Source organism: Hypanus sabinus, chromosome 15 (assembly GCF_030144855.1).
Source record: "Hypanus sabinus isolate sHypSab1 chromosome 15, sHypSab1.hap1, whole genome shotgun sequence".
Taxonomy (NCBI): domain Eukaryota; kingdom Metazoa; phylum Chordata; class Chondrichthyes; order Myliobatiformes; family Dasyatidae; genus Hypanus; species Hypanus sabinus.
Genome location: NC_082720.1, coordinates 61,339,239 through 61,366,881, shown reverse-complemented (window position 1 = coordinate 61,366,881; position 27,643 = coordinate 61,339,239). Strand labels below are relative to the sequence as shown.

At 42.8% G+C, this 27,643-nt stretch overlaps 1 protein-coding gene across 9 annotated transcripts in view; it reads left to right on the top strand.

The window, feature by feature from the left end:
* Positions 1-27,643, top strand: part of LOC132405560 (protocadherin-1-like) — a 490,197-nt gene that overhangs the window by 55,559 nt on the left and 406,995 nt on the right. Inside the window, exon 4 of one of the 9 annotated variants that reach the window (XM_059990468.1) lies at positions 2,330-3,353. The exons of 7 other annotated variants lie outside the window; for them this stretch is intronic. Coding sequence is in view for 1 of the 2 variants with exons in the window: in XM_059990466.1 (XP_059846449.1) it covers positions 2,330-2,365 (36 nt within the window). In the remaining variant the exon portion in view is untranslated. Of the gene's footprint in view, positions 1-2,329; positions 3,354-27,643 lie in introns of those variants that run through there. One more of the 9 variants, XM_059990466.1, reaches the window with a different exon arrangement.

Below are 27,643 nucleotides of genomic sequence, written 5' to 3'. Positions count from 1 at the left end.
CTGTGCACCAGCCCAGAATGGCAACTGTTTGTTTCCCTCCAAAAATGCTGCCTAACATGAGTTTCCCCAGCATTTTGTGTGTGTCTCTCCATTCTCCATTAAGAATACTAAGTCAATGCGGTAGGACCCACTTCTGAGAAAAAATTGTAGCTAGAAACTTTTCTGGTTCACCTCAGAGACCCTACTAATTTATGAATATCCGGGTTGCTGATTAGAACATAGAATATTACAGCACAGACAAGAGAAAATCTGCAGATGCTGGAATTCCAAGCAATACACACAAAATGCTGGAGGAATGCAGCAGGCCAGGCAGCATCTATGGGAAAAAAATACAGTCGATGTTTTGGGTCGATGAAGGGTCTTGGCCAGAAATGTTGATTGTTTACTCTTTTCCACAGATACTGCCTGGCCTGCTGAGTTCCTCCAACATGTTTTATTTATATATATATGAGACAGCACAGTGCAAGCTTCAGCCACGATGTTGTGCCGACGTTTTAACCTACTCTAAGATCAGTCTAACTCTTCCCTTCTACTTATCCCTCCATTTTTCTATCATTCATGTGCCCTCTACAATTTTCATAAATGTTCCAGATGTACTGTATCTGCCTCCATCACCAAGCATGATGTCCAAGTATCAAACACTTCCTGTGTAATAAAAACTTATCTCTGACACCCTCCCCTCGTACTTTCCTCCAATCACTTTAAAATTATGTGGCCTTTAATTTGTTACTTTTGCCCTGGGCAAGATTCCCACTTATCATCTTGTATGTACACCTTTATCAAGTCACCTCTCATCCTCCTTTGCTCCAAAGAGAATAGTCCTAGCTCACTCAACCATTTATCATGAGTCTTAGTCTTTAGACCAGGGAGCATCTTAATATATCTTCTCTGAACCCTCCCTAAAGCTTCCACATCCTTTCTATAATGAAGCAACCTGAACTGAACACAATATTCCAATGTGTTCCACCTAGAGGTTCAATATTACCTCGCGGATTGTCCCATTTAAATGAGTAACACAAGAGATTCTGCTGACATGGAAAATCTATAGTAACACGTATAAAATGCTGGAAGAACTTAGCAGGTCAGGCAGCATCTATGGAGGGGAATAAACATGCAATGTCTCAGGCCTAGATGTCCTGATGGAGGGTCTTTTGGTTGTTCAGTCTCTCCTTTCACAGCTGCAGCTTGTTCTCCATGGCACAGCAAAGGTCAATCTCATGTAGTGCAGCTCCCTCTTGAATAGTGAATGGTGATCGGATTGTTCATCCCTGGGAGGTGAGATGAAAAGTTGAAACCTGTCCACTCCTGACCAAGGTCAATCCAAACCTGACCCAAGCCAAAGGTTATCATTTTACTGATTTCTAGTTTGCCCTTAGCCAGATGTACAGTATATTGTTGTGTCTCATGCTTGTTACATATTAAGGTTCTTCCGATAAGCTTGAAGCCTACAAGTGACTGTCCCGATGAAGGGTCTTGGCCCAAAACGTCAACTGTTTACTCTTTTCCATAGATGCTGCCTGGCCTGCTGAGTTCCTCAGTGTGTGTTACTTTGGATTTCCAGCATCTGCAGACTTTCTCGTGTTTGTGTCTAACAGTAACTTCCCTGCTTAAATTTCAGATCACGTGCATTATCACCAACACACAACCTCTCGGCACTAACATTATTTTTCCAGTTACCCACCAAACTCATTTTACAAGGAGCGTCTTCACAATACAGTACTGGGCCAGGCAAACATGTATCCTAAAATAGATGATTTCCTTTTGGGAAAAATGCTCTTGTTCCTAAATCTCTGTGAGCTGGTAGGCATCGTACACTTATACAGTGATCTGGTGAAATGCACAAAGACACTTTAGTTAGTGAGTATATTGTCACATCAGATTACTTCAGCGCGAAAATTCTCTGAGCTAGCTGCCTTGCTGATTGATAAAGGGAGAGGTTTGGGTTCAAAATGCTCATTTCACAGATTCCTGAGCTTCCACACCACTTTAGAGAGAATTATAAATTATAATGTCAGGATGTATGACAGCTATTTTGCACGCCGCTGGCTCCCACAAACAGCATGGGGCAATACTAGTTAGTATTATTTTATTGATGTTGACTTGAGGGATAGCGAGAATCCAAAACATTTAGCCATTCTTTAACTTTGCTATGGAGTATACCATGGGATGTTCACCATTAAGAGGGAACACGGGGGCCCAGGTGAGAGTCTCAACCAAGAGATCGAGGGTGAGTTTTGAGGTAGGGATTTGGGTTTGAGGTGCAGTGGCAGCCAGTACTGGTGATGAAATTATTCCCTTCCGTATCAAAACCCGTCGTTTTGCCCCACAGGAGGTAAGGAGATACCTGACTACCAGCGAGGTCTGAGTGAAGGAAACGGAAAGTAACTAAGGCAGCAACAATGGCACGGGGGTGCCTTCATGGGAGAGACGGGAGCTAAAGAAACGCTGGGAGCGAGAGAAGCCGCTGATGGAAATGTCCGAGGGGGACACTCCCCACCTCCCCCAACCCTCCTCCACTGTGCAGGAAGCTTTGAGAGACTTGACGAGGATCGGAACTGACTGCTGCTGTGTGTTCACAGAACTGATAATCACAGAACTGCGTTTGAATGGACGGTACAGAGAAAAGGCCATCAGGTTTTGGCTTATATATTCTGGTCTTTATGCTTCACATGAGCTGCCTCTTTCCACTGCTGTCCCGTTCCCTCACCACCTCCACTCCATCTACTCCTGGCTCCAAAATCCAGCTTCACCTTGACTGTGTCTGCTATTTACCTGTGGCTGCAGATTTCACCTTTTCTCAACTTCTCTGGGTAACGGATTACCTGCTGGATGTATGGGTGACTCTCTCTTGTAATTATGGACTCACCTTTTTTGTCTTCACAAGTCAAGGGAACATCTACAGCTTTTGTCACCTTCTTGGTTCACCCACCCCTCGTCAAATACATTTGTATGAACACTGATTTTGTCTGTGTCCTGTCCCCTACAGGTGCAACTGTGTGCAATAAACGTGATGGCTGCAATTTTTACAAGAATGAATTTAAACTTTGCTGACACAAATCATTTGATGTTCTATCCATGTATGGATTTTTTATTTTATTCAGACACACTTACCTGCCACGGCTTAAATCTCACTGGAGTGCAGTTCCTTGAATTGATCACCAGTCAATAAGGAATACACGTGCTCGGCACTAAATTTTTTTGGGATATTCCTCACTGTTGTTCTTCCCCGGTATTCACTTTCACTCTGGAAAGTTTTGTTTTAGAGAACACCAGTTTTGCCTTCTTCATTTTTCCTTCACTAATTAAAATAAAATTTACTTCCATTTTAAGTATCACCCTAAACAAGTCCAGTCCAGTTGATTCTTTTGGTTGTGTGCACAATTATGGTGAGTCACAGGGACAATGAAAACTTACTGACAGCAACACATAGATTCAGACACACAGGAAACATGAGTCATACACAACTTATACAAGACAGTGAAGAAAAACAACTGTGCAAGAGAAGATATCCCAGTCGTGCAAGAAGTGGTGTGTAGTATTCACTGGTGAGGTAGGATTGGGGTTGTGCAGGTCAGTTTAGGACCTGAATAGTGTGGACACAAGAACATATCTCAGAGCTTTGGAGAGCTACTCTCAAACAAAACTTAACTTCACACTACTTCAGCAATTGTGGGCCCCTTATCTAAGAAAGGATGTGCTGGTGTTGGAGAGGGTCCAGAAGAGGTTCAGAAGAAAGATCCCAGGAATGGAACAGTTTATGTGTGAAGAACAAATGGTGGCTCTGGACCAGTACATGCTGGAGTACAGAAGAATTTGGAGTTGATCTCATTGAAACCTATAGAATATTGAAAGGCCTAGATAGATTGGACCTGGAGAGGATGTTTCCAATAGTTAGGGAGTCTAGGACCAGAGAGCACAGCTTCAGAATACAAGGAGATGAAGAGGAATTTCTGTAACCAAAGGGTGGTGAATTTGTGGAATTCTTTGTCACAGATGACCGTGGAGACGAAGCCATTGGGTATATTTAAAGCAGAGATTGATAAGTTTTTGATGAGTAAGAACATCCAAGGTTATGGGGAAAAGGCAGGAGAATGGGGTTGAGAGGGAAAAGTGATGAAATGGTGTAGCAGATTCAATGGGTGGATGACCTAATTCTGCTGCTCCTATGTCTTATGGTCTAACATTTGGATATTATTGGGCATTTAATGGTGTAACTTTCAAGGAATCTTAAAGGAAGAAGAAAATAGGCAGAGAGGTTATGGGAGGGAATCGCAAAGCTTTGGGCTTGGTCAGTTACAGGTATGGGTTTTAACGGTGGGCATATCTATTTGGATAATTGAAGGGTGCTTAAGTTATCAGTCATAGTAACTGGAGTTGAGGAGTCTTGATTTAAAGGGTTCCAATCCCACTATGGAAGCTGGAGAATTTAAATTTAAATCATAAAACAATTTAGAAATTTAACATTTAGGCAAGAAAGCTGAACTTGTGATTTTGAAACTTCTGGATTCTCAAAGTCAAAGAAATCTTTTTTTCATCATAGTATGTACTGTATATGTCACCCTATACTTGAGATTCATTTTATTGCAGGCATTCACAGTAGAACAAAGAAGTGTGATAGAATCAATGAAAAACTACACACAAAGAATGAGAGGAAAAAAAACAATCTTCAAAGAAGACAAACTGTGCAAATACAAAAAAAAACTAAAAACATGAGTTGTCGAGTCCTTGAAAGTGGGTCCAATAAGTTCAGAGTTGAGGTGAGTGAAGTTGTCCATGCTGGTTCAGGAGCCTGATGGTTGAAGGGTAATAACTGTTCCTGGACCTAATGAGGTGAGAACTGTATCTGTGAAGGACATCTATCACACATGCCCGGTGTAGCCTTATATATAACTCCAGATATATTAAGTTCAAACTTATTGTTATCTAACCATACACATGTATACCAACATTTTGTGGCTGATTCTTAAGTACCTCTTCAGCTCAAAGAGAATTAGGAATAAACTGTATTTGCCAATAGTGTTCACATCCTCAAAAAAACTGTAAACACATGAGATTCTGCAGATGCTGGAAATCCAGAATAACAACACAAAGTGCTGGAGGAGTTCAGCAGGTCAGGCAGCATCTATGGAGAGGAAAAACAAGTCAATATTTCAGGCCGAGACCCCTCATCAGGATCAATGCTGATGCAGGGCTTCAGCCCAAAACATTGACTCTTTATTCCTCTCCATGGATGCTCCCTGACCTGCTGAATTCCTCCAGCACTTTGTGTGTGTTACACTCGGAGTCATACGTTGTGATTTCTGTGAAGATAGGTCCTTTTATTCATGCTTTCATTGGCACTGGGGATTGATCTGTATGTGACACAGTAAAGCAAGCGGAATAAGAATGATAGAAATTGGGCTGTGATACTAGAGTCTTTCAAATCATTAGTCAGATTGCCCTTGGACTATTGTGCACACTTCTGGTCACTGCACTATCTAAGTTTGTGATTAGGCTAGAGAGGCTGCAGAAAAGATGCACGTGAACTTTGGTGGCTCTGGATGATTTGAGTTACAGGTGAGACAAGATAGGCTAGGAGTATTTTTCCTGGACTAAAGGAGAATGGTGACCATATAGAGGTTCATACAATTACATGGGATATAGATAGACTTAATAGTCGCTGTCTTTTTTCCAGGGTTGGGGAGTCTAAACAAAGGGGCATTGGTGAGATGGAATGATTTAAAGAGGACCTGACCTAAGGGTAAAATTTTTCAAACAGAAAATTGTAGGTAGAGGGAGCAAGCTGCCAAAGGAGGTAGTAGAGGCTGGAACAGTTGCAACGTTTATAGGACAGATTCATGGATAGGAAAGGAGCAGGGGTTCCAACCATTTTTATACCATGGACCAGTACCATTAAGCACGGGGTACGTGGAGCCCAGGCTGGTATGCCTGTTATAGAGGAATATGGACCAAGTGCAGGCAAGTGGGATAAGCATAGATCGTTTGGTCAACATGGACAAGATGGGCTGAAGGGTCTGTTTTTGTGCTGTGTAACACTTTGAACCTTCAAGTCTATGAGAAACACGTTACCACACCAGATACCAGCATAACACCTAAGTGTTACAGTGAGGGATTGCTTACATCAGCTCTGGATTTTGGCTCATCTCTCCATGCCTCTTGTGTATGTGTTCTCCAAGCCAGTCCATACAGCCTCATCGCCTGAAACACCTTGCAGAGAGAGGTACAGGGACAAGACCTTCTCAGTTATTAATTCATGAAGCAGTGCAGAACAAGGGCTGTAGCTAAATTTCTTTGCAGTTCAAAGTTCAAATGCAAATTGATTATCAGTTGTTCAGAGATTTATTTTCTTGTGGGCATTCACAGTAAATACAGAGAAACACGATAGATCCAATGAAAGTCTGCACACGAACTGACGGTCAAGCAACCGACATTCAAAAGATAACAAATAGTGCAAATACAAAATTTTTAAAAATAATCAATAAGTAACTGAAAAATATTGAAAACATGAGTTGCAGAGTTCTTGAAAGTGAGGCCATGGACTGTAGGATCAGTTTTGGGTTGGGCTGAGTGAAGTTATCCACTTCAGTCAGATGGCTGAGGGGTAATAACTCTTCCTGATCCTGGTAGTGTGGGTCCTAAGGCTCCTATACTTACTTCCAGATGAGAAACGAGAAGTGAAGATTGCCTGAATGATAGTGGTCCTTGTAGATGTGCTCAATTGTGCGGGGAGGGGGCTTTAATTAACTGTGATTGACTGGGCTGTATCCACTCCATTTTGTCGGCTTTTCTGTTCAAGGGCAATCAAAGCCATTCCTCTGTGTTCTGGAGTCCAGGAACATGGCCAATTCCCTCTTTTCAGCAAGTGAAACTTTGGATATTAAAGCAGTTACTGGATGGTAAAGCTGGGCACCTTGCTGCATGCATTCTTTTCTTCATTTTAAAATGATCCTTAAAAGAAAACTCTCAAATTTTTAATAGTGCCTCATGTGACTCAGTGTCAGATTTCATCTGATAATGATCCAATGAAACGCTTGGTGTGTTTTCCACTCTTAGAGGGACTGTGCAAATACAAGTAGTTATTAATTGTGGCAGTTCGTGGACTGGAGGCGTTTATTTCTGGTGGGGAGTGTGGGGGAAGACAAGAAAGGAATAAAGTGCAGTGAGATGTTAGATTTAGAATCCTAAATCAAATAATGAACGACAGATGAAGTTATGCAATTTGCTTTGAGGTAGTATATTCCAAAATGCAATTTAAGATTTATTAATGCTTCAATCAATTACTGCTGGTTTGGCTGACTATCCTAGTTTAATCTTGCTTGAAGAATAAAGATAAAGGAGGTGATGGAAGGGAGCAATAATGCTGGATGATTCAGTAGGAAAGAGAATGCCAATATGTTATACTCGATATATATTCTGCTAATAACATAATTAATATCTCAAATAGTATCTGGAATGAAGGCAGAAAAGAAGGTGTTGTTATTTCACGTGTCCTGGACAATATCCCATGCCACATCTCTAAAACAAAACTTAATTTATTAGTTACTATGAAGAAGCATGTTATTTGGAGTCAGACGCCACATTTCCAATACACTCACTGGCCAATTTATTAGCTACACTGTACATTTGCTTGTTAATGCAAATCTCTAATTAGCCAACCATATAGCAGCAACTCAACGTATGTTCATGGTCTTCTGCTGCTGTAGCTCATCCACTTCAAGGTTTGATGTGTTGTGTGTTCAGAGATGCTCTGCTCCGCACCATTGTTGTAGTGTGTGGTTATCTGAGTTACTGTCAGTTTGAACCAGTCCGGTCAATCTCCTCTGACTGCTCTCATTAACAAGGTGCTTTTGCCCACAGAACTGCTCACTGGAAGCTTTTTGTTTTTTTTTTGCACCATACTCTGAAAACTCTACAGATTGTTGTGGTTGAAAATCCCCCAAAATCAGCAGTTTCTGAGATACTCAAATCACCCCATCTATCACCAGCATTCATTCCACGGTCAAAATCTTTCAAATCACATTTCCTCCCCATTCTGGGTTTGAACAACAACTGAACTTCTTGCCCGTTCCCACATGCTTTTGCTCATTGAGTTGCTGCCAAATGATTGGCTGTTTAGATACTTGCATTAATGAGCAGGTATACCTAATAAAGTAGCCATTGAGTGTAATTATGATAAGTTGTCCAACAATGGATGGTGTTCCTGGATGGGACTTGCCATGTACACAGAGTGATTATAAGGGCAGAGATTAAGGATACTGCAGAATTCAACTCCCCTCCTAACTAATTGGAACACTATACAGTATGTAGGAAACCACTTGATAGGCAGCCAGCCACAGCCATTCACTCACTTCAAGAGCTGTGATGGTAGAGAAACATACATTAGTGTCATTTATGAAACTTGTAGATCGAAAAATAAGGGCTATGTAGGAGGGAAAGCTTAGATTGATCTCATATGTTAAGAAGGTTCTGTACTGTGCTGTGTTCATTAATGCACAGTTTTTTTCCCCCATCTACTCGGTGTACTGCAGCAACTCACAGTGGGGGTAGCATGGAGTCAGCACAACTCATTACTGTACAGGCGACCGGAGTTCAGTTCCCGTCACTGCCTGCAAGGAGTCTATATGTTCTCCCTGTGACCGTGTAAGCCTCCTCTGGATGATCAGGCCTCCTCCCACGGTCCAAACCAGTTGATAGGTTAATTGGTCATTGTAAATTGTCCCATGATTAGTCTCAAATTAAATCATGGAATTGGTGGGTGGCACAGCTGAAAGGGCCTGTTCCACACTGTATCTCAATAAATAAATAGGGTCTCCGTAGGTACCACAATCTCTACCAGACAGGAAAAGGCCAGCAAATGTACGGGACACAGCACCACCTAGAAGGTCCCCTTGTACCTACACACAAGCTGACTCAGAAATATATTGCCATTCCTTCACCATCTCTAGGTTGAAACCTAGAGCTCTCTACCTAATATCATGTGGGGATATCTATGTCAAGGACTGCAACAATTCAAAGCAACAGCTCACCACCACTTTCTCAAGGACAGCCAGCCAATTAAGTTCAGTCTGCGAAACCCACATTCATTGAGTGAATTAATAAAGCCTTTACATGACACACGACCAAGATCTAGTCTAGTCATCCATCATCATAATGCACCAATTACAAACACAAGAGATTTGGCAGATGCTGGAAATCCAGAGCAAAACACACAAAATGCTGGAAGAACTTAGCAGGTCAAGCAGCATCTATGTATGTGCAGGAATAAACGGTCAAAGTTTTGGGCTGAGATCTTTCATCAGGACCTTACATCATAGTTTAGATGAAGTGTCTTAGCTCAAAACATGAACTGTTTATTCCACTCCATAGACACTTGCTGACCTGCTGAGTTCCCACAGCAATTGGTTTGTGTTGCACCAATTACAAAACCTCTTTATCATCTTTTAGAATATCAAAGGACTTTTTTTGCACAGTACTGTAGATAGAGAGGATGATTCCTACAGTGGGGGAGTCTAGAACCAGAGGGCACATCCATTTAGAACAAAGATGAGGAGGAATTTCTTTAGCCTGAGGATGGAATTCATTATGACAGATGGGTGTGGGTATACTTAAAGAAAACTTTGAATAGTAAGGCTGTCAAAGGTTATAGGGATAATAGGTTGAGAGGGGTAATAAATCAGTCATGATGGAAAGGCACAGCAGACTCAATGGGCTGAATGGCCATATGTTTTATAGTCTAAAAAATCATACAGGGAGTAGTTCAAATGTAATAATGGGTGGAGGATATCAGTTACACTCAGCACATTCAAGAAGCTTTGAGATGAACTCCCTGAAAAGGCATTGAAGGTTATAGACCACCTGTTGGAAACTGGGATGAATATAGTTAAGTACTTCATAATGAGCATGGACATGGAGAGCTGAAGCACCTGTTCTTTATTGTATAATTCTATGACTCATAGCTCAGAGCCTCATAATCTGCTTGGTGGATCTTTCCTTGGAATCAGTAAAGGGCAGCCATACCTTGATATACAGAGGAGATAAGTTCCTGACACTTGTTTCTTAAGTGAAAACTTGTAAATTGGTTGGTGAGTGTGGAATGAGCTGCCTGTGAAGTGCTGGATGTGGGGTCAATTTCAACATTGAAGAGAAATTTGGATAGTTACATGGATGGGAGGGGTACAGAGGGTTGTTGGCTGGGTGCGGGTTGATGATACTAGGCGTATTAATTGTTTAAGACGTACAGCATCTGCAGTGTGCTTTGTGTTTAGTATTAATTGGTTAGCATGGAATAGATGGCCTGAAGTTCCTGTTTCTGGGCTGTAATTTTCTATGAGGATGGTTCAGATGTTTTATGGGTGATTTGGTCCATGTATTGCAAGTTTAATTTTTAAACTTTATTTATTGAGATACAGTGCTGAGTAGGCCCTCCTGGCCCTTTGAGCCGGACAGCCCAGCAATCCCCCAAATTAATCCTAGCCTAATCATGGCACAATTTACAATGACCAATTAACCTGCTGACTGATACATCGTTGGACCGTGGGAGGAAAATGGAGCACCCAGAGGTAAAGCACGCGGTCATGGGGAGAACATACAAAATCCTTACAGACAGCAGCAAAAATTGAACCTCGGTCACCTGTACTATAGAGTTGTGCTAACCACTGCGCTACGGTTTGACCCAATGGGTGAAGAATGGCATACTATTTGTTGCAGCGATGAATCACTTTAACTTGAACATAGAATAAATGGCATTAGGAAAAAAAATGCATAAACAGAATTTGGTAAACTGGTATTGGTTCTTTACTGTCACAAGTACTGAGCCAAAGTGAAAAGCTGTGTGCAAACCAAGCAGACCATGCCATATATCAATACATCAAGAGAATAAAAAGAATACAGAACTTATTGAGCACCAAACACAAAATGCATACTTTGATTATAAACTTCCTTTGATCTTTTGAACACAGGTATTTCCTCAGAGATTAGATCAGAGGTTTGGCTCATGGATGAAAACAAATTGTAAGGCAATGCAGGAGAGAATGGTTAGATCGATCTTAGTGTAGGTTAAAAGGAACACACACAAAATGCTGGGGGGACCCAGCAGGCCAGGCTGCGTCTGTGGAAAGGAATAGAGTTGATGTTTTGGGACAAGACCCTTCTTCAATACTGAAAAGGAAAGGGGAAGAAGGCAGAATAAGGAGGTGGGGGAGGAGAAGGATGACAATTTGGCAAGTGATAGGTGGAAGCAGGTAATAGGTGGGTGTAAAGGGAGGTGAGAGGTGGAAGAGGTAAAGGGCTGAAGAAGAAGAAATTTGAGTGGACCAGGAGTGAAAGGGAAAGAGGAGGGGCTCCAGGGGGAGGTGTTGGGCAGGTGAGGAGAAGGGAATGGGTAAGAGATAAGCCCTAATAGGGAATGGAAAACAAGTGAAGAGGAAGATGGTCAAAATTACAATAAGTTTTAGAAATCAATGTTTATGCCATCGGGTCGGAGGCTACCCAAAAGGATTATGAGGTTTTGCTCCCTCAGCACCTCATATTCCATCTGGATGGCCTCCCAGGAAAAAAAAAGACACCACATACTGTATTCTATGCCCTGATTGTGAAGTCTCCATTCTGCTCCAGTGTAGGAAGTGGGATTTGAAGGGACAGCATTCTGACGTCAACACCACCCACCGCTGATGCTCAATTCACACTCAATCTATTGTGTCTGACAGAATCTTCCACAACAGCTATCCAATTAACTATCCCCACCAGAAATGAGTTCACACCTTCAGAGAAAGTCATGGAGGTGGGGAGACGTCAAAATTAAACTGCTTATGATCTAGATAGTTTGATAGCTCAGATTGAGGTGGATTGTAGTTGGAATTTTTTTTTGTTTGACCTTGAACAATCTGTATTTGGAAGCTGCCATGTGGTATTTGTCAAGGGGCACATTTACCTCACGTATATTTCCATTTAATTTGTCTGAGGTAAGGATTAGAATCAGGATTAGAATCAGGTTTATTATCGGAGACACATGTCGTGAAATTTGTTGTTTTTGCAGCAGTACAATGCAGTACATAAAAATTACTATGTTATGATAAGAAATATGAGAAATAAATAAATAGTGCAGAAAGAGTAAATTAGTGAGGTAACACACATGAAATGTTGGATTCAGCAGGTCAGGCAGCATCTATAGAAGTGAATAAGCAAATTTGAGAAAGTTTATAGATGCTGGAAAGCAGAGCTTCTCAGTGGCCAATCATTTTTAATTCCCATTCCAGTTCACATTCTGACATGTTGATCCATGGCCGCCTCTTGCGGCACAGTAAGGCTACCCTTAGGTGGAGAAGGAACACATTATATTCCATCTTGATGGCGTCCAACCTGATGGCACGCCTATTGATTTCTCCTTCAGGTACACAAATCTGGATCCCATCTCTTCCTTTATTCCCCAAACTGACCTTTCACTTTTTCTCACCTACTTATACTTCCCTCTGGGTTCCCTCCTTCCCTTTCTCCTATGGCCCCCGTTCTCCTCTCCTATCAGATTCTTTCATCTCCAGCCCTTGACCTTTTCACCTAGCTTCACTTATCACCTTCCAGCTAGTCTCTTCCCCCCCCCCCCAACTTTTTATCCTGGCATCTTCCCCCTTCTTTCTCAGCCCTGAAGAAGGGTCTCAGCCCAATGTTGACTGATTATTCATTTCCATAGATGCTGCCTGAACTGCTGAGTTCCTCCATCATTTTGTGAGTGTTGTTTTGGATTTTCAGCATCTGGAGAATTTCCTGTGTTCTAAATAGTGAGGTACTGTTCATAAACCTGTTGGTAGAAGCTGTTCCGAAAAGATTGAACGCATGTTACCAGGCTCCTGTACCTTCTCCCTGATGCTGGTAATGAGAAGAAAGTATGCCTTAGATGAGGGTCCATAGTGATGGATGCAGGCTTCTTAAGGCACTAACATTTGATGATGGAGAGATTAATGTTCATGATGTAGCTGGCTGACTTTCCAACACTCCGCAGCTCTTTTCAATTCTGTGCATTGGACTCTCAATACCTGGTGGTAATGCAACCAATCAGAATGTTCTCCACTGCACGTCTGTTGGAATTTGTTAGTCAAATCTTCTCCAGTTGCCATTGAAGTGTAGCGACTGCTGTGCTTTCTTTGTCATTGCATCAATATATTGGACTCAAGATAGATCCTCTGAGATGTTCAAAGTTCAAAGTAAATTTATTATCAAACTCCATATATGTCACCATGTACAACTCTGAGTTTCATTTTCTTGTCAGCATACTCAACAAGTCTAAGGAAGAATAACCAAAATAGAATCAATGATGGAACACACCAACTTGGGCATTCAACCAGAGTGCAGAAGACAGCAATCAGTGCAAATAGAAAAAGAAAGAAATAATAATAAAAAATAAATAAGCAATAAATATCAAGAAAATTTGATGTAGAGCCATTGAAAGTGAGTTAATTGCTTGTGGGAACAAATCAATTATGGGGCAAGTGAAGTTATCCCCTTTGGTTCAAGACCCTGATGGTTGAGGGGTGGTAACAAGATGGGTGACCCCAGCCATTATCAATGCACTTCAGAGATTGCCTGCCTGGCGTCAGTGGTCACAAAACCAGGACTTGTAATATGTACCAGCTGCTCATACGAGCATCCAGCACCTGCTCCCTTGGCTTCACATGTCCTTGACTGAAGGGTTAAGCAGGTGCAACATCTTGGGCAAGAGAACCTGCAGTCTAGCGGTGGGAAGGAGCACCTTACTCCTCCTTGATAGACACGTACCTCCACCCCACCACTCCATTTCCTTCTGGGCAGTAAATTTTCTCTAGGTTTTTTTAATCATATTTGTTGCAACTGCTGAAATTGATGAGACACGTGTATTGGGATGAGAAAAGAGTCCTTTAGTCATGAGCAGTAAGTTAGTCGTGATGGTTTGGCCAGGCTGGGTTACTGACACTCCACCTTTCTGTTCAACTTTGTGTTTGGCAGAGGGACGAGGAACAATTGTGTTAGGGTTGGCTCGTAAACAGACCTATAAAATTAACCCTTCTACCCCACGTTTGACGTTTAATAATGCTTTCAAGTAGAGATTGAAATAAGTGTTTTGTAAGTCATACAGCAGAGTAACAGACTCTTCAGCCCAGTTGTTTCCATGCCAATCAAGGTGTCCACCAAACTAATCCTATTTGCCTGACTTGGCCCATCTCCTAAACTCTCCTATCCATGTATTAATCCAAATGTCCTTTAAATGTTATCATGGTACCTGCCTCAATTACTCTCTGGTAGCTCATTGCATACATGCTGGTGAGGCCTCACTAGGAGTACTGTGAGCAGTTTTGGATCTATTTTCTCAGAGTGGGTGTGCTGACACTGGAGATAGTTCAAAGGTGGTTCATGAGAATGATTCCAGGATTGAAAGGCTTGTCGTATGTGGAGCATATGGTTCTGGGGTTCAATTCAGGAGAATGAGAGGGGACCACTGAAACCTATCGAATGTTGAAAGGCCTCGATAGAGTGGATGTGGAGTCTGTTTCCTACGGTGGGGGAATCTAAAACCCGAGGATCCAGCCTCAGAACAGAAGGGCATCCTTTTAGAATGGAGCAGGGGAGGAGTTTCTTTAGCCAGAGTGGTGAATTTGTGGAATTCATTGCCACAGGCAGCTGTGGAGGCCAGGTAATCAGGTATATTTAAGGTATTTAAGTTCCCATTCCTTGAGACCTCTCATTTTGTATACCTCTATGATGTCACCTCTCAGTTTCCTATGTTTCAAGGAGTAAAGTCCTAGCTTGCCCAACCTCTCCCTTATAACTTTTGAATATTTAGTAGTCAAAGGTTGCTCTGTTGCCACTGGCAACACTGTGATAGTACTGAATGGAGTCTAAGGTGGGGAGGATGACTGGACGTTCAGCAAACAGGTGACCGCACAACAAAACAAACTCATTTCACTCAGAGAACTGTTGTGCTGGAGAAACTCCCTTAAAGCAGCACACACACAAAACTATGGAGGCACTTCGTAAGTCAGGGAGCATTTATGGAAAGGAATAGTCTGAACAGGAAAGGAATGGGAAAGACTACAGAATTGCTGGGCAATGGGAAGGGGGATAACTAGGAGGAGATAGGTGAAGCCAGGCGGGAAGAAAAGGTACAGGGCTGGAGAGGAAGGAATCTCTTTAACGGGTGATGTGATTAGGGCTGATCAATCTAAGAAATACGGGGCATGGCTAAATGTTGCACAGGAAGTGTGCTTCATATCAGTTTCAGCAGCCTGAGGAACCCACGATAGCAATGTAGCCTGGTAGTGTAGCGGCTAGCGTCACGCTTTTCTGTACAAACTGTGAGATCCTCTTGAGAACTGTGAGGGCTCAGATCCTGCTGCTGTCTATAAAGAGTTTGTATGTTCTCCCCCTGATTGCATTTGGTTTCCTCCGGGTGCTCCGGTTTCCTCCCAGAGTCCGAGGACATAATGGTCGGTGGGTTAATTTAATTGTAAATTGTCCCATGATTAGGGTACGGTTAAATAGGCGGTGCAGCTCGAAGAGCCGGGAGGACAGGTTCCAGGCAGTATCTCAATAAATAAATAAATTACCACGTACTACCTTGGGACTCAGCTTCTTGCAGGCATTTACAGGAAAAGTAACAAATTATAATAACCATGCACAAAGACTGACAAGCAACCAATGTACAACAGAAGACAAACTGCAAATAGCAAAATACTATGAGAGCATGAATTGCAATAGTGAGAGCAGGAGTTGTAAAGAGTCCTTGAATAAGAGTCTGCAGTCACAGAATCAGTTCTGAAAGTTATCCGTGCCTCTTCACGAACCTGGTGGCTTTAGGGTAATATTAGTTCCGGATTGATAACTGTAGAATGCCAGAATAATTCAAGCCAGTGGCACTGATTAATACCACTAAAATTATGCTTCTTTATAAAGAGGGAATCAGTCCTAATTGTTAAGGATTCTGCAGTTCACTATTATAATATTGTCTACAATACTTAACAAATGGGAAGTATATGGCCCCTCCCCTTACCTTTTTATTCTGGCATGTCCCCCTTTCCTTTCCAATCTTGAAGAAGAGTCTTGGCCTGAAATAACGACTGTTTACTCCTTTCCATAGATGCTGCCTGACCTACTACAGAATTCCTCCAGCATTTTGTGTGTGTTGCTTTGCAGAATTCCTCCTGAAAAATATGGTGCAGGTCAACCCAAATGGTTTTAATTGGTTTAGAAACTAATGTTAAAAAACACCAGATTCGAGGATGACATTTGTATTGCAACATAAAGGCATTTTACACCCTTTTGCCTGCCATTTGGCCTTTATTGTTGACTTGGCTCCTGAATTAATTAGTGGCTTGCATAACTGAGGGTCTGGAGATTCTTTGTGGCATTCACCTTATTGGTTTGATCCACTGCTGCCTAGTTCACAGTGTGGGGCTTGGTCAGTGACTGAACACATTGTTCCACAGGCAAGCGGAATGAGGTCGTGAAGTAATGTGTTTGACAGGAAGTGGTTTAATTAGGTGCAAATGTGGCCCTGCTAATCCATTTGAGGTTGTGTTCGTCCTTTGTCTGTGCAGCTTGATCCACAGAAAGGTTATGGGTTTGAGGAATCTCTGGAATGTAGCTGTCTGCATCTCTTTCATCCTTTTCATTGAAAGACATGCGTGCACGCTTGTGCACATACACGCACACGCACACACACACACAAACGCACATGCACACTCTTCTCTTCTTCGTTTGTCCATTGAAATCCGATGATGACGTCCACTCTTTTAACGGTGAGATCTTTGATGTTTATACAGTCCTATCCTGGACCCACAAGCTCTCTTGCAGGTGGAACATGTATATGTGGTAGTGATGGCAACCCTGGCTGCATTTCTCCTGGCTCTCTTCTGCTGTCTTCTGGTTGTTCTTTCCATCTCCAGAATACGAACCCCGTCCCTACACAGCTGTCGCCAAATGTTACGGTCATCAGCAACATCCTCCTGGTCTTCAGGTCTGATCTTGCACTTCCTTAAAGCATTCTTCATCTGATCCTTATAGCGCTTCTTCAGCCCTCCAGCTGAGCGTCGACCATGATATAACTGGCCGTATAACACTCTGCGGGGTAGCCGACACGGAGGCATCCTTATCACGTGTCCCAGCCACTGCAGCTGACGCTGGGTGATCATGGCCTCAATACTTCTGCAGTCGGTCTTTACAAGTATTTCAGTGTGAGGCACCCCCTCACGCCAAGTAATTCCCAGGATGTGCTGAAGGCAGCTTATGTGGAAGCGCTCCAAGGACTTGATGTGATGGCTGTAGGTTACCCAAGCTTCACAGCTATAAAGGAGGGTGGTGACACAGACCACTTGGAATACGGCGACTTTTGTGGAGGGACGAAGGCTTCTGTTCCGAAAGAATCTACGCCAAAGTCTCCCAAAGGCAGCTGATGCCTGTTTAATGCGGCTCTGGATGTCATCAATGCCGCTATCCTCAGATATTTGAAAGATGGCATTACTGACAGCTTTTCATCACCAACAGTGAAGGCAGGCAGATTTGATATCAGGAGGCTCCTGTCTCGTACACACACACACACACGCACGCACGCACGCACGCAACCACAAAATGGAAAACATTTTTAATCAAACAAGACACCCAAGTTACTGGGGGAACTCCAACTGGCCAGACCGCATCTGTGGAAAACAGTACTATCAACCTTTCGGGCCGAGTCCAGATAAAGATTCTCAGCCCAAGACGTTGACTGTACACTTTTTCATAGATGCGGCCTGGCCTGCTGAGTTCCTGCAGCAGTTTGTGTGTGCTCTTCGATTAAAAACACTTTTCTTTGATATTCTGCCCACATGACAGGTGAATGAGCTGGTGCCAGCCCAGTGCCTCCTGGAATACGCTGCTTTTCTTCACAAATTGGCATTATTTCCTCTTTTTGAGCCAGGAAGCTGTGTGTTCAAACGTTGACAGTGTGAAATTTGAGCTGGTAAAGTGGGCTGCAACCATGCCATTGCTGAGGAACACCACTCTGTTTTGAGGTTCCCTGTCATATCTCCCAAAGCCGGACAAAACTCCTTCCACAGAATGGTTTATTTATTTGTTCATTTATTACTGAGATACAATCAACAATAACAAATAGATGCAGTGCGGAACATATTCTTTAGGCTCACTTGGTGCACCGCCCAGCTATTCACTGAGTTAACCCTAGCCTAACCACAGGACAATCTACCATGACCAATCAATCTACTAACTGGTACCCCTTTGGACTGTGGGAGAAAACTAGAGTAGCCAGAAGAAACCCACGCGCACACGGGAAGGACAAACAGACTCCTTACAGTGGACGCCAGAAATGAACTCCAAACGAACTCCCGACACCCGGAGCAGTAAGAGCATTACGCTACTGTGATGCCCCATGATGTCAGAAAGGCATATGGAGTATACACACACACAAAATGCTGGTGGAATGCAGCAGGCCAGGCAGCATCTATAGAAAGAAGCACTGTTGACGTTTCAGGCCAAGATCCTTCGTCAGGACTAACTGAAAGCAGAGATGGTAAGAGACTTGAAAGTGTGAGGGGGAGTGGGAGATCCAAAATGATAGGAGAAGACTGGAGGGGGAGGGATACAGCTAAGAGCTGGAAAGGTGATTGGCAAAAGGGATACACAGCTGGAGAAGGGAGAGGATCATGGGACGGGAGGCCAAGGGAGGAAGGAAGGGGGATGGGAGGAAGATGGAGAGCAGGCAAGGAGTGATTGTGAGAGGGACAGAGAGAGAAAAGAAAAAAATGGGGGGAAATAAATAGGGGATGGGGTAAGAAAGGGAGGAGGGGCATTAACAGAAGTTAGAGAAATCAATGTTCATACCATCAGGTTGGAGGCTACCCATACAACCCATACCCATACCATACAGGTTGTTCCTCCAACCTGAGTGTGGCTTCATCTTGACAGTAGAGGAGGCCATGGATAGACATATCAGAATGGGAATGGGACGTGGAATTTAAATGTGTGGCCTCTGGGAGATTCTGCATTCTCTGGTGGACAGAGTGTAGGTGGTCAGCGGAACGGTCTCCCAGTTTGCGTCAGGTCTCACTAATATATAGAAGGCCGCACCGGGAGAGCATATGGAGTGTTCGTTCCAAGTCCTTGGTTTGTTTAAAGTGGAGTTTGATAGGTTCTTGATTAGTAAGGGTGTCAAAGGTTAGGGGGAGATGGCAGGAGAATGGGGTTGAGAGGGGAAGTAAATCAGTCACGATTGAATGGAAGCACAGAGTCAGTGGGCTGAATGGTCTAATGCTGCTGCTATATATTGTAATCTTATGTTCCTGCAGTATGACAGTGATCTTTGTAACATTTTCTCGGATTCAATAAAACAACAGCTGTGATTTACTTTGATTTGAAGTCTTTTGTCAGGCATAAAGTGCCTAAGTGATTTAACTCCCCACCCTGTACTAACTTCCATCTGGCTGAGTACTGTACAACTGATAAATGAAGATTCATCTTTATATAGCACAATGCTCAGATTTTTGATTCTTCAGTAACGATTTACTGCTGGACAGGTTCTGAAGTTCACGAAAATGATTCTGGGTATTGAAAGGCTTGTCATATGAGGAGCATTTGACTATTCTGGGCCTGTACTCACTGGAATTTAAAAGAATGAGGGGAATTTTGAAAGGAGTCAGTAGAGTGGATGTGGAGAGAATGTTTCCTCTGGTGGGGGAGGCTAAGGCCAGAGGACACAACCACAGAATAGAAGGGTGTCCTTTTAGAATAGAGATGAGGAGAAATTTCTTGAGCCAGAGAGTTGTTAATCTGTGGAATTTATTGCCAAAGGTGGCGGTGAAGGCCAAATCATTGAGTATATTTAAGAAACAGTCTGATAGATTCTTGATTAGTCAAGGCATGAGAGGGAAAATAGATCAGCCATGATGAAATGGCAGAGCAGATTCAAGGGGCCAAATGGCCTAACTCTACTCGTATATCTTACGGTCTAAGAGTGTTAGATTCTGAATTAGTTTCTTATTGTCATAGAGGTACAGTGTAAAATAGGTACGTGTAGCATGGTAGCAGCATAATGGCATGGTTACGGGGAGAACGCACAAACTCCTTACAGACAGCTGTGGGAATTGAGCCTGGGTTTCTGGTGCTGTAGTGACAGTATGCAGTTACAATGCCAGTGATGCAGGTTCATTTCCTGTTGCTGCCTGTAAGGATGATGCACCATCAGTAACTCTAGGAGACTGGAAATGAACGATGGGCTCTTATTAACAGCAAAAGGGGAGCACGACATCTCGAAGACTGAGGGAGGGGCAGTGCCCCAATCGCCTTTATACACGGGTCTGTGGGAGGAGCCACAGGATCAGTCAGCAGAGGGGCTTGTCCAGACAGGTATGCATAGTTTACCACAAAGGAGTTTGTGCGTTGCTCCCCGTGACTGTGTGGGTTTTCTCCGGGTGCTCCGGTTTTGTCTCACTACATTCCGAAGACAAACCAGTCAGAAGGTTAATTGGTCTTTGTTAATAGCCTGTGATTAGGATAAGGATAAATCCGTGGATTGCTGGGGTATGTGGCTTGTTAGGCTAGACGGGCCTGTTCTGTGCTGAATCTCTAAATGAATACATAAAAGTAAACTGCATTGTGGTGCTACCCTAAACTCTCGGCTGAAATCCCTGGAGCATGACTTAATCTCCAACCTTCTGACCTCCAGGCTAGAGTGCTACAACTGAAAATAATTAGCACAATGGTGGGGCAAATACCAAACTGTATTTGTCCTGACCTTGTAATTATTTTCAAGCTATTTTCATGTGTCTTTCAAGATTCAAAGTTAACTATATTCATAAGATATAGGAGCATAATTAGGCCATTCAGCCCATCGATGAGCTGCACAATTTAGAATCCCTCTTAACTGCATTCTCCTGCCTTTTCCTCATAACCTTTAACACCCTGACTAATCAAGACCTCATCAACCTCTGCTTAAAGCGGGTGTTCCCAAACTTAAGCAAAGGATCTGTGCACCCTGAATTGGGAACTCTGGCTTAAAAGATACACAATGGCTTTGAACGGTCATTCTTTCGGCTCGTCCGACATTATTTGTTAGAAGGAATATTTTCTAGTTTGGGACATGATAGGACAGGGAGCCTCAAAACAGAGGGGTGTTCCTCAACGACGGCATGGAAGCAGTCGAGTTCAGTAACTCAAATCCAACACTGCCAACGTTTTGAATGCACAGCTTCCTCGATCTGAAATAGGGAATAATGCCAACCTGTGAAGAAAAGCAGCGTATTCCGGAGGCACTGGGCTGGCACAGCAAATTCACCAGTGGTGTGGACGGAATAAAAAAGTGCAAAGTCTTTCTAATCTACAGTGCGTGTCTTAAACAGCAATTACTGGCTGTATCATTAAAAGATCAGCAACAAAATTAGACCGGCCACATTTTTGGCTCCTTTGCCGTTCCAGTCAATAATTTATTTAGATTTTCTACTGAGTCCTGCAGAGACTACCATTAATATCAATAGTAGCAACAAGTGGCGTGGTAGCAGAGCAGCATAGCAGTATAGCATAACGCTTTAGTGTCACTGACCAAGGTGTTGAGCCTTTTAGTTGTGCTCAAAGGGTGTGGATGTTTCTGCCAAGGGTAGTATTTATTGCCTATCACTAATTGACCTTGAGGAGCGGCTAGTGAATTGCCATGGTGCAGATGCATTACAGGTGTCATCTGAGGACACTTTACAGTTGGCTGCATTGTTTATAGACACATAATCGCCAGAAACAACAGCTTTACCTCCCAGCAGCCCATTCAAAGTTTAACTCCAAAGTAAATTTATTATCAAAATACACATACATTACCACATACTACCTTGAGATTCATTTTCTTGCAGGCATTTACAGTAAAATGAAGAAATACAAAATAATTTCTGAACACAAATTTAGAAGAAGAACTAATACATTAAAAAAGACTGACAAACAACTATTGTGTAAAGGAAGGCAAATTGTGTGAATAAAAAACATATTTGAGAATGAGTTGTAGAGACTGAAAATGCATTAGACAGGAATCAGAATCAGGTTTGTTATAAATGGCATGTGACATGAAATTTGTTAACTTAGCAGCAGCAGTTCAATGCAATGCATAATCTCGCAGAGAGGGAAAAAAAATAAAATAAACAATAATAATAATAAATAAGTAAATGAATTATGGTATATGTATATTGAAAAGATTTTTTAAAAAACATGCAAAAACAGAAATACTGTATATTTTTTAAAAAGTGAGTTAGTGTCCAAAGCTTCAATGTCCATTTAGTAATCGGATGGCAGAGGGGAAGAAGCTGTTCCTGAATCACAGAGTGTCTGCCTTCAGGCTTCTGTACCTCCTACCTGATGGTAACAGTGAGAAAAGGGCATGCCCTGGGTGCTGGAGGTCCTTAATAATGGACGCTGCCTTTCTGAGACACCGCTCCCTGAAGATGTCCTGGGTACTTTGTAGGCTAGTACCCAAGATGGAGCTGACTAGATTTACAACCTTCTGCAGCTTCTTTCAGTCCTGTGCAGCAGCCCCTCCACATCAGACAGTGATGCAGCCTGCCTGAATGCTCTCTATGTTACAACTGTAGAAGTTTTTGAGTGTATTTGTAGACATGCCAAATCACTTCAAACTCCTAATAAAGTATAACTGCTGTCTTGCCTTCTTTATAACTACATCGATATGTTGAGACCAGGTTACGTCCTCAGAGATCTTGACTCCTAGGAACTTGAAACTGCTCTCTCTCTCCATTTCTGAACCCTCTATGAGGATTGGTATGTGTTCCTTCATCTTACCCTTTCTAAAGTCCACAATCAGCTCTCTCGTCTTACTGACATTAAGTGCCAGGTTGTTGCTGCAGCTTCACTCCACTAGTTGGGGTATCTCACTCCTGTACGTCCTCTCGTCACCACCTGAGATTCTACCAACAATGGTTGTATTGTCAGCAAATTTATAAATGATATTTGAGCTGTGCCTAGCCACACAGTCACGTGTATACATAGAGTAGAGCTGTGGGCTAAGCACACACCCCTGAGGTACGCCAGTGTTGATTGTCAGTGAGGAGGAGATGTTAGCACCAATCCACACAGATTATGGTCTTCTGGTTAAGAAGTCGAGGATCCATTTGCAGAGGGATGGAAAGTTGGCCCAGGTTCTGCAACTTCTCAATCAGGACTGTGGGAATGATGGTATTAAATGCTGAGCTATAGGTAGGTGTTTGTGTTGTCCAGGTGGTCTAAAGCCGTGTGGAGAGCCATTGAGATTGTGTCTGCCATTGATCTATTATGGCGATAGGCAAATTGCAATGGGTCCAGGTCCTTGCTGAGGCAGGAGTTCAGTTAAGTCATGACAAACCTCTCAAAGCATTCCATCAATGTCCATGTGAGAGCTACTGGGTGATAGTCATTAAGGTAACCCACATTATTCTTCTTAGGCACTGGTATAATTGTTGCCTTTTTAAAGCAAGTGGGAACTTTTGCCCATAGCAGTGAGATGTTGAAGATGTCTTTGAGTACTCCTGCTAGCTGGTTGGCACAGGTTTTCAGAGCCTTACCGGGTACTCCATCGGGACCTTCCGCCTTGCAAGGGTTCACTCTCTTTAAAGACAGTCTAACATCAGCCTCTGAGACGGAGATTACAGGGTCATCAGGTGCAGCAGGGATCTTCACAGCTGTAGTTGTGTTATCCCTTTCAAAGCGGGCATAGAAGGTGTTGAGTTTATCTGGTAGTGAAGCATTGCTGCCATTCATGCTTTTGGATTTTGCTTTGTAGGAAGTAACGTCTTGCAGACCTTATCAGAGTTGCCGTGCATCCGATGTCACCTCCAACCTCATTCGAAATTGTCTCTTCGCCCTTGAAATAGCCCTCTGCAAATCATACCTGTTTTTCTGGTACAGGCCTGGGTTGCCAGACTTGAATGCCACAGATCCAGCCTTCAGCAGACGACGTGCCTCCTGGTTCATCCACGGCTTTTGGTTTGGGAACGTACAGTATGTCTTTATAGGCACACACTCATCCACACAGGCTGTTGACCCAGGAGCCTGAAGGCACACACTCAGTGATTCGGGAACAGCTTCTTCCCCTCTGCCATCTGATTTCTATATGGACGTTGAACCCATGAACACTACCTCACTATTTTTTTATTTTTGATATTTTGCACTACTTATTTTAACTTAACTATTTAATGGATATATATATATATACACACACATATATATATTTAAGGATCTCTTTTTTCCTCCATATTTATTTATCATGCATTTCATTGGATTGTTGTCATCAAGTTAACAAATTTCATGACATATGCCAGTGGTATTAAATTTGATTCTGATTCTGAGGTTGTGGAATCAGATCAGTGTTGAGGTGAGTGAAGTTTTCCACAGTGATTCAGCTTCAAGGTTAATAACTGCTCCTGCACCTCTGGTGGTTCAGTACCTAAGGCCTCTTCACCTCTTAGCCGATGGTAGCAGTGAGAAGAGTGCATGGCTGGACGGTGGAGGTCTTTGATGATGGATGCTGCTTTCTTGTGGCAACACTTCATGCACTGCAACTGTTGGGGAGGGCTTTGCCTGTGATGGGCTCGGCTGTGTCCACCATTATCCGTCACCTTTTCCATTCCTGGGCTTTGAGGTTTCCATACCAGGTCGAGTTGCAACCAGTTCAGAGACCCTTCACTGTGCATCTATAGAAGTTCGTCAACGTTTTTGGTGACATGTCGAATCTACACAAAAAGTGCCTTCTTTGTGAGAACCTTCTTGATGATCCCAGCACAGTTCCTCTGAAACAAGGCTTCCCAACCTGACCCCTTGTCTAATGGTATTGACTCATGGTATAAAAAAGAGTTGGTAACTGTTAGCACCAAAGAATTTTCACACATCAGATATGTTTAATACAACAACCAGCAGTTTCTCAGTCATTATTTTCTATACTAGTGATTTATTCTGTATACTTTGAACAGAATTCAGATTTCACTACCCTGCTCAGATTTGAATTATTGCTTTACATTGGAGTGTTCTTTGACTATTGCCCAGATTTCCTGGTGGTCTTGGACACTTCCTATTGGAAATTTCCAGCTATTTCTGCAGTGGTTTGGGAAGACCATAGACACAGGGTTTAGAACAGCAATTTAAAATCTAGTACAAGTGCATACTTGCATTTTTATAGCATTTCTTACTTTCCCATTGGGGAATTACTTCTTGCAGTAAGGTGTAAAACACAGCAGCAAATCTGCATTCGAGAGGCACTTTGCTCATGATGATATAATCTGCTTAATGATGCTGTACGGAGGGGAAGCTATTGGCTGGAACATCCCTGTTCCTTTTTGAAGCAGTGCTCTGATTAACATCTTTGTCAAAGAGCAGCAAGGGGCTGTGGTGAATTAGCCTAGATATTTTATATTGAGGTCTCTGGAGTTGGATACTGAAAGCCGATGATGCAGCCTGCACTGTGTGCTCACAAAAATGACAGGGATGCAATTCTGTCTAGGTTACATCATCACATCATATCTCTTCACAATTATCATCATTATATGCCGTGCCGTATGATCTGGGTGATCGTTGTCTTTTTGATCATGATTGTTCATAACAATTTTTCTACAGAATTGGTTTGCCTTAGCCTTTTTCTGAGCACTGTGTTTATAAAATAGGTGACCCCAGCCATTATCAATACTCTTCAGAGACAGTCTCCCTGTCATCAGGGGTTGCATAACTGTGATAGGTATCGGCTGCTCTTGCGACCATCCACCTCCTGTTCTGTGGCTTCACGTGACCCTGATCAGGGTAGGGGGTGGTACTGTAGCGGTGTGCTACATGCAGCGCTAAAATTACGACATGGAGTCGGTAACTGCAGTCGAAGGGAAAAACTTTATTCGAAATCCTCAGCCTCACTTTTAAGCCTCCTTCAACCTGCCCCCCGTGGCGCAGAGGCTCCGAAGCTCTGTGCTCGCAAACCCCTGTAGGCTATCTAATTGTGAGCCGGTTCGGATGTGCCAGGAAATGGGTCGCCACAGTACTAAGCAGGTGCTACACCTTGCCCAACGGTGACCTGCTATCGCCTTTAGTAACGACGTATCTTCACTCCGTCACCCATCTTTTCACTCTGGTTAAAGTAAATTCAGAAAGATGCAAAATCTACCATATCGTGATTTGTGATGGCATGTTAACATAATGCTATTACAGTACCAGTGCCCTGGGTTCATTTCCCACCACTGTACTGGAATCCCTGATAAAAGACTTGGTCTGAAACATCGACTCTATTCCTTTCCATTTCTGTGGCCTGACTTGATGAGTTCCTCCAGCATTTTATGAGCGTTGCTGTAGATTTATGGCATCTGCAGATTTTCTTGTGTTTCTACCTGCATGCTAGCCTTTGTGAATAATGCACTAGGTCACCCGAAGGATGTAGTTACCTTTGATGATGTCAAATCTTACTGTCTATCTCCATTCTTTCCTAAACTAAGAAGCAATTATGAATCAAGCACTCCCTTGGGAATAGAGTTCCCTAGGTTGATTAATTGGATAAACTAATCAACCTGATAAAAGTCGGGTTGATTAATTGTGGCAGGACGGTAGCATAACGGTTGGCGTAATGCTTTACACCACTAACGTTCCAGGTTCAATTCCCACTGCTGTCTGTATGCTTTCCCCGTGACCGTCAGCGTTTCCTCCGGGTGCTTCCACATTCCAAAGACATGCGTGACCTGTGTGTAATTGAACAGTGCGGGCTCATGGGGCAGAAAGGCCTGTTACTGTGCAGCAGCTCCGAATGAAACAAAAACAGTCAGGCTGTTCGGACAGTAAGACTCTTGGAGTAAGAAGGGTCAAAGTAAAAGGGAACAACAATCCAGGTTAACAAATTTTTTACATATTTTGAAGCTGTTTATCTTCAGCAAAGGGGGACATGGTATAAATATTTCAGGAACCAAGTTTAACAAAATTGAATTATAATTTAAAACTGCCAGCTACTTTCCATGACTTCACGACTTGAATGAACTCAGGATGACTAAACAATACAACATTCTCAATCATCCTAAGTGGATCTGGAACTAGCCATCTAGGGAAGAATTGCTCAGTTAAGTTTCTCTTTCGTATTTAGCATCTGTGATATTTTAACCATTAGGTAGCTGTACCAAGGGACATTAATGGGAATATTATTTGGATTTAAATTTGATTCTAGTTTATTGGCTACTTCCCTAGTAATCCTGTTGTTAATAGGATGTACAGTAGAGAGCATTCTAACTGGTTTCATCGCAGCCTGGTATGGAGCCTCTAATGGGCGGAATCTCAAGAGGCTGCAGAAGGTTGTAGCCTCAGCCAACTCTATCGCAGGCACAACCCTCCCCACTACCGAGGATGTCTTCAAGAGGCAGCACCTCAAGAAGGCAGTATCCATCATTAAGGACTCACACCATCTTGGACATATACTCTTAACATTACAGCCATCAGGGAGGAGGTACAGGAACCTGAAGATCAACGCTCAATTATTTGGGAGCAGCTTCTTTCTCTCCTCCATCAGGTTTCTATACCATCTATAAACCCAAGAACACTGCCTCATAATTCCTTTTTTTTGCATTACTTATTTACTTTTGTGATTCTTAGATTTTTATGTCTTCGTACTGCTGCTGCAAAAGGACAAATTTCAGAATCAGAAGCAAAT